Source organism: Mesoplodon bidens, assembly GCF_964165515.1.
Source record: "Mesoplodon bidens genome assembly, chromosome: 4".
Classification (NCBI taxonomy): Eukaryota; Metazoa; Chordata; class Mammalia; order Artiodactyla; family Ziphiidae; genus Mesoplodon; species Mesoplodon bidens.
In genome coordinates, this window is record NC_138160.1 from 128851745 (window position 1) to 128863905 (window position 12161).

The window sequence follows — 12161 nt, forward strand, 5'->3', positions numbered from 1 at the left end:
GTTCTGAGCCCCAGTTTTCCCATCTGTAAAATGGGGACACCATCACCTCTCATACGTTCAGTGCTGAACAAGTTGTGTAAAGAACCCAGGCTTCAGTACCAGACAGGCTTCTTCTAAATCCCAGCCCAGGTCTTTACAAGCTCTGCAACCGTGGGGCACAAGGTTGTTTTCTGGTCCATTGTATGGAGATGACAATGCCCTCGTCCCGGAGTTGTTATGAGCATGGGATGAGATGATGTGCCTGAGGCACCTGGACCAGAGCCTGGCACATAGTAGGTACACACTGTAAGTGCTGCCTCCTGTATCCTGACACATTCATTACTGCATCTGCTCCTCACAGCCTGGGGGGTAGGGGGAGGCAAGGCCAGTTTCCCCGCATCTGACACATGAGGAGACCGAGCCTCAGCAATGAAGGAATTTGAAGCCAAATGTCTGGCTCCCAGCAGGGCATTCCTCCCAGAAGCCTCAGGCGGTTTCCCAGGGCCAGGCCTGCTTCCCTTCCTCCCCCAGGCTCAAGCCTAACCTCCAAGCCGGTCAGTGAGCTGGCCTGCTGGAGCAGCCTCAGGTGAGACGTGTGGACATGTTGCCCATTTCTCAGGCTGGGAGCACGGGAGGGAGACGGCTCCTGGAGGAAGCCTTGTCCCTGCCCCTTTCCTCACCAACTGCAGGTGCCATCCCATCCCCCCTCACACTGGGGAGCTCACCTCAGCCCCAGAGGACAAAGAATCACAGGACACCCAGGCCGCAAGAACTCTTGGGGAACAGGGACTCAGCCTGCTTATCCAACATTGGGGAACCAGAAGCTTGGTAAGGGGTGTGACTTGCCCAAGGACATAGAACATTTTGGGTGCAGAGTTTGGCTCCCAGCCCAGGGCCTTTTCCACAGGACCCAGGAGCTCCAACGCATTCCGTGGTGTGTTGGGCCCACATGCTTGTCTCTTCCGCAGCTCAAATATGAGCTCCGTGGAGGCTCGCTGATCCCTGGAGCCTGGAGCAGGCCTGGCCAGGCATTCATTGTGGAGTGAGTGACTGCCACCAGTGCTCAAGCCGCGAATCTTTGAAGCCTCCCAGCACAATTTCATGTGGTTCTCACCTCCCGGTCAGAGACAAGTTCCAGTCACCGTGGAGCCAACAGGTGAAACAGTCTGCTCCAGTGGACCAACCGCCCCGAGCAGAGTGTGCAGCTCCAAAGCCCATCTCCCTCTCCCCGCACCACCTGCCCCTCAGGGCAGGGACCAGTGCCCAGCGCAGCTCTTGGCACATGGTAGGAGCTCAGTAGACGTAACATCACTGAAGTTACTATCTCCAATGTCAGTCATCGCAGTGAGCCACTCATTCTTTATCTCCTGGCTTGACAAAGCATCACCAGGGCTGGGAACGGGTCTGTCTCAGACCATGAGGTCAGCCGGGTGACTCTGGGGCCTTGCCTGGGGCTGAGACGGAGGCAGCTTGAATGAATGAATGAGCGGATGGACCAAATCAGGGTCTGGGGCTGCTGGCCTTGCCCTGTTCCCTGGAATTGCCCAAGTGGCCTGGTGGCCTCTGTCCCTAGGAGCCCAACAGCCCGGCCTCCTGGTCAACTCTGCCCTCCTTCATGGAAGCTGGGGATTGAGGATGGGGAGAAACCCACCTCCACCAGGAGACACCTCGTTCCAGCTGCTCCCACATGAAATCAGGGTGATGATCCAGAGCGAATACACATGCTTTAAGAACCATCCACGGCTTTAAGAACCCTTCCCACTTGACATTCCACCAGCCCGTGTTTAATGCCCTGTCTCCCGTGGGCCGCTTCTCACCACCATCTCAGAGAGGCTAGTCAAGTGGTCAAGGGCATGGATTCTGGAGCCAGACCCCCTGCGTTTGGATCCTGGCTCTGCTACTTAGTAACTGTGTGCCCTTGGGCAAGATACTTCCTCCTACCTCAGTTTCCCATATGTATAATGGAGCTACTAATAGTACTTACCTCATAGGGTGGTTCTGAGGATTGAGTTAAGAATATATCAATAAAAATAACTAACACACATATGGTCCTCACTCAGAACCAGCTACTGTTCCAAGCCCTTTATATCAACTCACTTATGTAAATAATGATGCATTATGTAAAGCACTGAGAGAAGTGCCTGGCACTCCATAAGCAAGCGCTGTGATTATCAGCACTGAAAAGCTCTGAATTGGAAGTTTTCCCTGTGGACAGTCTCTAGCCTCTAGCCCGGGCAGGGACAATTCCCAGCAGCCTGATATATGATGGTTCCGTTTTGGTTGGAACTTTGGGGCTTGCAGCCTGCCGGGTAGGCCACCGCACTGCTGGACAGCTTTTGCCATTTGCATCCACCTCCTTCTTTCAAGTTGCAATCTCCCCCTAAAAGCCCCTAGTTATAGTTCTGGTCTGCCTTCTGGGATCCTTCAGTGTGTACCTGCTTCTCCAGACTCTGTGCCTTCCCCCACCAGTCTTTTCTTCTCAGGGCTGAAGGCCTCCCACATGTGGTTTGCAGGATCTGGCTCAAGTTGGCCATCTATTTTCGAGGGTACTTAAGCTGTTTAGTTGCCTCTCTGAGTGTGAGCACACTATCCCTGATGTGGCTTGAATATTGCAGAATATCAGGTCTAGGGTAGCACTCATCCCCTCCCCAATTCTGGACACTACACCTCTATTAATGCAGCCTGAGACAGTGCCTCCAGCCACTCAGGACACCCAGTTTGCCAACAATTGAAGCCTAGCAGGCAGGACTCTCCCTAGCTTCATTCTCTGGGACCAAAGATCTGGGGGTCTGGTGCTCCTTAAATCTGGAGAAATTCACTCTGGTTCTGAGCCCCTCCCATGCCCTTGGCAGACCTATTGCTATACGAAAGATTCATCCAGCAGCTGCTCAGTGGCACCCTCTGGCATTTCTCATCTGCCAGGTGTTCACCCAGACAACCAGGAGGGCTCCGCTCTAGATGGGAAAGCTGAAGCTCCAGAGAGGTTAAGGCACTCTCTCAAGGTCACACAGTATGAGGAGGCTGAGATGAGATCAGCATTCCTGACTGTTATTTCCCAGAATGTCTCTGCCCAGATTCTAAGGCAGCTCTTTGGGTTGGAGAGGAAATTGAATTTTCAAGGAGCTGACCAGGAGGAGATAGGGCGGTGGGGAGGAAGTCTGGCAGAACCCCGTGCAGCTCAGAGGGTGAGAGGCCTGTGTATTAAGCCTGAGGGGATCTGAAATATTAATGTCCCTTTCTTTGCTGAGGGGAAAATGTTCCCTGGAGGATGACATTTCTAATTAACTTTAATGTTAGGTCAGAATCCACCCCACCAGCTGCTATTCTCACTTAGTAAGAAGACTTAACAAATTAACACCAGAAAATGGTTCTCTGGAAACTTTCTCTGAGGCCTGGAGAAGCTGGGGGAGGCACAGAGTTCTTCTCTCCTGCCAAACAGGGGGAGATGCTCCTGGCTGGGCCAGCATCTCTTCCATCAGACATGGCCTTTTACAGGTGTGGAAACTGAGGCAGGGAACGGGGTCCCAGTTTTACCATTAATAACATTGACATGCCCTTTCTCTTCTCTAGGCCTCAGCCTCCCCTCTTTATTTTATTTTTAAATTAAATTTTATTTTTTTTTTGGCCATGCTGCACAGCATGTGGGATCTTAGTTCCCCAACCAGGGATCAAACCCATGCCCCCTGCAGTGGAAGCGCAGAGTCTTAACTACTGGACCGTCATGGAAGTCCCATCCTCCCCTCTTTAAAAGGGGCATAAGTGAACTAAAATTCAAGACTTCGCAAATGTTCCCATCCTGATATCTCTAAAGCAAAGGATAATGATTGTAAATGTCAGGCCTCGCGGATGTAACCCAGAGCTGTTACCCCAGGTGGAAAATGTCTTTAACGGGTCACATTTTACATTAATAGAGCACACAAATTTTACATTCTATTCCAAACATTTCTCTGTCTGTTGAACATATAAATATTTGTCTTAAAATAATCTTTGAGTAAAACTGACGCTCCAAGGAAACGTCATATGGCTTCCTGTCATTCAACCATAAGCTCCAGTTTGAAAGAAGAGAAATTAAGATTTATTAAACAGTGGCCATATGCCAGACACCGTGTAGGCACTTTAGACACAGCCTCTCATTTCATCCGCACAGCAATCCTCTGAGCTTGATACTATTATCATCTCTTTACTGTTAAGGACACTGAGGCTCAGAGAGGTTCAGTAAGTTGTCTAAGGTCACCCAGCAGATGGACTCCAATGAAGAATCACAGAGCCAGTTTGCCTCCACAGACCCTGTCTGCACTGAGACCAGGATTATGAGGCCACAACAAGTCTCCTCAAAAATCCCAGCACCTTACAATGAGCCTCAAATATGGTGAATGTCTCAGAAACAACCTATCTCGGCCCACCACAAACCTATGGAATCAGATTCCACTGGAGCAGGGCCAGGAATATGGTTAAAAGTCATACTTGAGGGACTTAGAATGCTGACCTGATCCCAAGGGAATTCTTCGAGATAATGCATTTTGAAGGTTGTCCCTGGTGCTTTCATAGACGCTTGATTTGCTCTAGCACCAGGCTATGGTGATGGAGTGACCGTCTCCTGCCCCTGCTTTGCCCCAGCTGGGAATGACCGGAGAGGGACACACATGAGGTGGGGCTGGTCTTCCAAACATCGTGGCAGAGTCAGGAGGCAGTCAACGGCATTTAGTGTGTCAAAACTGCCTTAAATAAGCCTGAACGGCAATTGTACAAAAATATTTATTACATAATAAAATGCTCTTTTCCCCATCATTGTATATCCTTTTAGAAGCAAATCATCTAAACTCCTGAAAATATCTCAACTGGCCCAGCTGTGATCTCTCCAGGTCGATGCTGTTTTTCTAGATTTCAGAGACTCCCCAGGCATCTCTGACACACACCTGAGTGTGAGAACCCCCTCCCTCGCCGGTCTCCCTGTCCTGGGGGAAGAAGAAGGGCTGGGTACAGGCAGAACAGCAGGATGTCACTGACTCGTCCAAGGATCTGGTGTCTCCTGGGCGGAAGCCAATGCTCCCTCCTCCCTCCGCCAAGCTCCAAGCACCTTTCCACATGCCAAGGCCTCCTCAGCTGAGCCAGGCCCTGGAGCCACACTGCCTGGGTTCATATCCTAACTGTCCCCTTTACGAGCTCACGAGCTCTGGGGCCTTGGGCCCATTCACTCAGCCCCTGAGTTTCTGGGCTGTCGAATGGGGTTAATCACAGTACCTACTTCTTAGCTTGTGGCAAAGCTCAGGTGAACATCAGGCACTTGAACCAGGTCTGGCACACAGTAAGTACCCCATAAAAGGCGGCCAGTATCCCTATTACCATCCTATTATTTCCTCTCTTACTATCAGATAACCGTTATCTGGCGTCTTTCCCCCCCTTTCATCTGAGGGCTTGTGAAGACTATTAGCCACTGGCTACAGTAGCCCCTGCATTTTGGGTCAGTCTTAGGCAGTGTTTCCCATATTCCAGTTTGTTGAATTTCCTATTGATACATTTTTGCTTTCCCTTCCTTTACTATATAATTACTTCAAGTTTTTAAAATCAACTTGTGTTTTTTTTTTTAAATCCAAAAACACTTCAAAAGGAAAATGTCTACTACTATGATACATTTATGACTTGACGATGTTAAATTAATTTTTTTCTAATACATGTTAAAGTCAACACATAACTGCTACCGTGAGAAAAGTCCATCCAGGCACCTCACATAGGGAAATGGCACCCCACCGTGTACCCAGTCTATAAGGAGCCAAAGCGAGGCTCTTTGTAGAGAAACAGGACACAAAGCTGGCCTTGGGGTCCCTTCAGGCTGGAGACTGTCAGCGAAGGGGGCCTGCCAGGAGGCCCGGGGGCCCAGATGCTGAAGGCAAGACCCCTCCTACCTTTGGTGTCTTCATCCTCTATGGTGGTGTTGGTGCTCTCTGAAGATTCCTGCCAAAGAGAACACAGGAGGTGGTGAGGCCCACTTGTCAAGCGGGAAGAGGTGTGGTCTGCCTGATGCTGCGGCCCCGTTGCCGTAAGCCTCATTGGCTCTGCCATCCAGGTGCTGCACTGAAAACCCTGTCAGACTTCCAAGCCTAAGGAGGGGACGGGCCCAACTAAGCAGGTGGCTGGTGGCTGGTGGTGGGGACGGGGGTGTAAATGAAGGGGTGGATGCATAGAGAGCCCTGGCCTTTCTGGAAGGGGGTCCTGAGCCCTGTCTGCTTGAGGGAGCAGAGAGGGGGTGTGGAGGGCAGAGAGGCACATGGTGGCCACAGGATGGGGAAGGAGTACACACACTGGCAGGAGAGGAAGAGAGAGATGGGGGGAGGCCCAATGTGACAGAGGCTGGGCTTTTCAGGGGGAGAAAAACCACACAACTGAGGGAGACAGCAATGGAATCAGAAGAAGAGGGACGTGGGCCACCACGCCACCGCAGGAACCCCTAGACGGTGGCAGGGGCTGGTGGCTCCTCTGCCACCGGCAGGCCCTGGGTAGCCCCACAGAAGCTCAAGAAGGGCCTCTACGGCGCCTGCTACTTCGGCCAAACCAAGCCCCCCAGTGGCCACAACTGGCACAAACCAAGTCCTGAGCTGAGTTCCAGAGCAGAGGGCAAGGCGAAGCGAGAAGCCATGGGCTGGATGTGGGATGGGGTTCAAATCAACCTTCGCATCCGAGGGAGTTCTCAGGTCTACCGTCAGGCTGCTGGCCTGGGTCATGGAGTTGGAGGTGTCAACAGAAACACGCCAACGACACGCACACACAACACACATATTGTCACACGAGGCACACGTACCAAGCACACCCTGAGCACCCTCTCCCCGCCCGGGTTCCCAGTGTAGCCCGCAGGAGCGAGGCAGGAGCGAGGGTTCGAGGCCCAGGATTTACCGGCGTTTGGGAGACGGCAGACACTCACCATTAACTGAACGCTGGAACTGGACTTTCTTTTCTGGAAAAACAAGGAGAAGAGATGGGACAGGAAAAGACACAGCGTGAAAACGGCAGGGAGCAGAGGAACGAACGACAGGGGAGGGGTGGAAGGAGGATGGGTCTCGGGGTCATCCTCTGTGGTCCCTTGCCGGCAATGGCATCCGGACAAGGAGTCAGGGCCACCAGCAGCAGCTGACCCGGCAGGGCCAGGCCTCTCTCAGCCTAGAGTTCTGGGGCCTCGTGCACAGCTGCCTGGGTCTCAACAATCCAACCACCAAGCTGCGGGCTAAGCCTCTCTTGGATCAGGGCTCCCCCTATGCTAAGTTCAGATGGAGGAAGCAAATCCTGGGTCTCAGATACCAGGTGCCTAAGGCCTCCAGAATCCAAGGCTCTTGAAGGACAAAAAGGTGCTCGGGTCTGGAGATGAGGCCCAATGTCTCCTCCTAGACTCCTCCTGTGTCTCTGCTGAAAAGACTCCACTCCTAGTTCGGTTGAGTGTCATAGCCACTCAGGAAACTTGTCCAAAATATACATAACCAGGCCCCCTCTAAGGAGTTTGATAACTAGGTCTGGGCTGGGGCCTGGGCATCTTTATTTTAAACAATATCCCCAGGTGATTCCAAAGCAGAGACAGGTGTGGGAACCACTCCTCTAAGTGGCCTCAGAAGTCCTGCTTGTGCCCACAGCTTCTCAGTGACTGGCCTATTCGGCTCCTTTATGCTGATAGAGAAACTGAGGCAAAGGCAGACACACAGCTGAGCCCAGAATTCGAGTCTTTGGGCCCTGCCATTCAGCCTATTCTAGCTTTGGGGGGATTTGTCATTTCCCCTGTATAATCAACTGTGGAACCAAGGGAAGGAGAGAGGAGCATGTAGACTATCTTCTCCTTCTTTCAGCTCTAAGCCTGGAGTCTTAAAGACTCACACAAATAGAAGGTTACAGGCCAAGACTGACACTTGCATTGAGCAGACAAGAACCTGGGGTCCAGAGATGGGCAGCGATCCACCCAAGGTCGCTCAGCTAGCTACTAGCAAAGAAGAGGCTGAAACCCCCAGCGCAGGCCCTCTCCTCTGTCCAGGTCTCCAGGTACCCACAGCCTGATGGCTCTTCAAAGGCTTATCCTGGAAGCACTTACATCTGGGAGGCCAGGAGGCTCTCCCTTTGCTGCTCTGGGGAGCAGAGGGGGACTTGAGATGACCTCCAGGTAGGCCTTTGCCAGTGGGAGGCACTGGATATTCTCCAAGGGTCCTCAGGTCTAAGTCTGGGCTTTCTGACTCCAAGATCCAGGAGCCTCTGAGTGCCAGGAGCCTTAGATCCTGTCCCCTCCATCCAGGGCCTCTGCATGGAGGTGGCTCACTGGGCATTTCCAGTGTAAGTGCTCACAGCCCCTGCCTCTGCCTCAGCTGGCCCGGGCAGTGTGACCCCTGCAAGGCAGCAGCCGGCAGCCAGCCCCTCCTTCCCTGCCCTGTCCTCCTAGTGTTGGCCTCACTCCTGGCCGGAGCCGGGCCAGGCACAGTGTGTGTTGGAGGGGACAGGCCCACACAGCTCGGCTGTCAGCGGAAACCTGAGGAGCAGCATGAGGGCCAGGAGGTTCCAGGCGGGACACGAGGAGGCAACACATAGCAGAGACTGCATCAAATTCGGACGCACAGTGACAGGATGGGACATGGGGGAGAGGGGTCATGACGCACGGATGGGACACCAACAGGGGGCAGTGAGTGGGGTTGAGGGGTGGGAGCGGTCAGCCCCTCTTCATGAGAGTAGAGGCCTAGGAGTGGCTGGGACTGGGGGCATCGCTTCTCGGTAATAGAAAGACTCGACTTTCCTGAATCACAAAATGATGATGATACTAATAATAACCCTACACCGACCAGCATGTTAGTTTCAGTTAAAAAGTGAACTGTCACCAAAAGTAGAGTCACATCTCTTAGAACCACGTGAAGGACATGGTTCTAAGGTTGGCAGGGATGGTAGAAACAGAGGATGGTCGAAGTTAACCTTGAAAAGCCCTTAAAAGCCCATAAAGTACGGTATTGTATCATATCTTGAACTCCAACCCGCCAGTTTTTCCTCCAGCGTTGGAACCGATCACTGCTTCTTCAATTAAGCCCCAGGTGGAATCAGTGGTTTGTCTCTAGGGACCAAGTTGTAGTTCCTGCTTTGGCCGAGCACATGTTGGCTATAGGAGCATCACGATGCGACTCCACCAGGCCCACCCCGGTGGGAGCCTCTCACCAGCCTCCCTGAAAACAGCTCTTATCTTGCACAGATGATGGCCCAGGTCCCCAAGGGAGGGAACAGTGGGGGCCCAGGCTCAAACCCCTGGCTTCTTGACTTGAGGTCCAGTTTCAGGCATAGTAAAAACATGAATGGACCTCCCTCCTCTTGCAGGCCGGGCTCCCCAAATCCTGGGCAAATCCCCCTGGGTTACTCCCCTCTTCCGGCTGGATGTCCCCGCTCCTCCAACCCAAGGAAGGGGAGGAGGCTGAGCTGCAGAGAAAGGGTCGGGCCAGGAATAGCCTTTGAGTGTCTCTTCCTCCACACCCAGGCTACCCTGAGAAGTCACTCAGGGTCTGTCCTGCCCTACAGGAAGCAGCAGCACTTTCTTCACTGTGCCCACTGGAAGGCCCTGCAGTGACCAGCCAGAGCCCTGCCACGCTACGAGATGCCCTTGCCCTCAGACAGCCTCTGCCTCCTGGCCTTGCCCAGAGAGGAGCCAGACAAGAGCTTCATCCCACGACCCAGCCTGAGGGAGGCCCTGACCAGGGCTTTGCCAGGGCTACACCCGAGCGCCAAGCAGATGGCGGCAGACCTCCTGCAGCCCTTCTTCCTCCACCTACCTGGGCCCCAGCCCACTAGCGCCTGTGGCCTCTGCCCCATATCCCCCAAATATGATTTTCCCCAGGGGACCCAGTACCCCCAGTGCCTACACACTAGGGCCAGATTGAGCCCCAGCTGCTCCAAGCCTGCCCCCCTCCCCCGCAAGTTGCACATCCCTCCATCATCCTTTCAAATGGGGAGGGGGGTGACTCATGGGTAACCCAAAACAGCAGGTAAGCCAAAACTCAATTCTGGATTCCATTACAGCATTTGGGATGCATGTGTGTTAACTGTATAAATTGGGCTGGCTTTAGATCTGTGTTTTCCAAGTATTTTCTTGAGCAAACTTCATGAGAAATCTTACCCGAAAGTCCAACACATAAAACAGAAAAGATAATACTACTGACTAGCATCTCATGAGCATGTATCGCACGCCAGCGCTGCGCTAAGTCCTCAATACACAGTATCTTAGTTCATCCTCACAAACAGCCCTGGGAGGTGGGAAACCCTGCTCACCCATTGCTTGAATGAGGAAACACAGGCTAAGGAGATGCAGATAATGGGCTATAAGCTCACCCAGGCTCTCAGCCACTGCGATGGCTGGTCCACGGAGTTGTTCTGGCTGAAGCGGGTGTGAGAAGCCCCAAATCCTCTCTGCTTGGCCTCCCCATTCCAATCCCTCCCCATCTGCTGCCAGAGGTACCTCCCCAGAACCTTTGGGCTCCAAGGAATTCCATTTGAAAACCACTGGCTTTGACTGATAACCAAATAATTACATATACCTCAAACATCCAAGATGAGAAGGGAAAATGATGTTTTCTTGTTTGTTTTTAAAGTTGAAATGTTGAAAATCATGGAGTTCACAGCCCTCCCCCCTCCCACTGTACCTATGGGGAAACTCAAGCCCCCAGAGGGCCAAGAGCAGAGAGGAGGGCCATATCCTGGCCTCAGGCAGACAGCCCAGATCCCCTCCCATGCCACCCCCGGCAGACCAAAGCCAGAGGCCTGAGACCCTAAATGCCACTACAAACCAAGCCATGAAGACACCAGCCCACCTGGGTGGCTGTGTTTGGAAAGCATCCCACACCTTCCAGTGTCCTGGGCACAGCCCAGCCCTGGGGCCCTGGCCAGGCAGGGCTCTGAGCCCAGAAAAAGGCAGGGTCTCGAGAGAGGAGAATCCACAAGGCGAGCCAGTGGCAGGGGAGGAGGGAGCTGCAGAGAGTAGGGGACCAGGCAGAAAGTAGGGGACAAGGCCCCAGAGAGCAGAGGGAGAAGAGAGAGGAGGGAGGGAGGGGTCAGTGGGGTGTGGAGGAAAGCAGCTCGGGCATCAGGGGTGGGGACAGGGCAGGCCTGGGTCGGGGAGAGGAGGGGATTCTTAGCACTGAACCGGCAGGCCTTGATGGGGATGGGTACCTCTGGGTGTCAAAGCCAAGAGGATTGGCTGTCCATGCCCTGCAGGCTTTGTAGGCTGGACTGGGGCGTGCACTGGGTCAGGGGCCCATTCCAGCCAGCCTACACTCGGGAAGGAGGAGGTCACCCCTCATGACATCTCTGTCCCTTCTTTGCACCCACTCACTCACCAGTCCTGCAGAACCGCAGAAATCTCCTTTGACCGGCCCTCATGCCCACCCCAACCCCAGGCCACCTGCCTCTCCCACCCTCTTTCAACCCTCCCCTCCCCCACCTGCCCCCCACCAATCCCGGTGGGAGGATGGGCACCGTAGCCCAGGTCTGGGTCTGGGGATGCCAGGCTGGTACGGGGTGAGCACGTCTGCCCAGAACACCATCAGCAAGGCCTGGCTCTTGTCTCAGCCCTGCAAGCCGGGCCCTGTGGGCGGAAACGCTGTCAGAGGCAGACCCTGCCGGGCTGGCCGGGACTTACCTTCACACCATCATTCTTCTTGTTTCCTCCACTCTTCCCGCCTGCAGAGGAGAAAAAGTAGAGGGTGACCAACACCAGGCAGGGCACCAGGGCCCACAGGGCGAGGAAGAGCAACATCCACGGGCAGCAGAGGGCACAGAGCCAGAGCAGCGACGTGGGGAGACCTCCTCCCCTTGCTCCTCTTCCTTCCTGGGCGGCCCTGGGTCTGCCGGTGGCCCGCTGGGTGGGAGTGGGCCTGGGTTCTCAGGACTCTCAAGTGTGACCCTCTGGCTCCATGGGTTGAGGGAGGTGCCCAATGTGTCCCAGGACCGTGGGATTGCTGTTTCAGTCTGGGGATTCCCTCCAGATCCTAGTCACCACCCGTGCTAGTGGTGGCCAACCCGGAGGCCCGGCTGCCCAGCCTGGGGCTGGATGCTCCCTCCCCGCCCCAGTCTGCTCTAATTTTAGCCCCATGCTGCTGCGGAGGTCATGTGTCAGCCCTGCCTACTCACTCTGGACAGCTGCGAAGCTGCATTTTGCTGGTGATAACAAGCAGATGCCCCCGCTCTGG

General features: G+C 54.0%; 1 protein-coding gene across 3 annotated transcripts in view; it reads right to left on the reverse strand.

Moving 5' to 3' along the window:
• CAMK2A (calcium/calmodulin dependent protein kinase II alpha) overlaps positions 1 to 12161 on the reverse strand; it is a gene marked incomplete at both ends in the record, with an annotated part of 65211 nt that overhangs the window by 10741 nt on the left and 42309 nt on the right. Inside the window, 3 exons of one of the 3 annotated variants that reach the window (XM_081230927.1) lie at positions 5883 to 5931; positions 6896 to 6928; positions 11612 to 11652. In XM_081230927.1, the coding sequence (XP_081087053.1) occupies positions 5883 to 5931; positions 6896 to 6928; positions 11612 to 11652 (123 nt within the window). Of the gene's footprint in view, positions 1 to 5882; positions 5932 to 6895; positions 6929 to 11611; positions 11729 to 12161 lie in introns of those variants that run through there. The other 2 variants (XM_081230929.1, XM_081230928.1) reach the window with 2 other exon arrangements.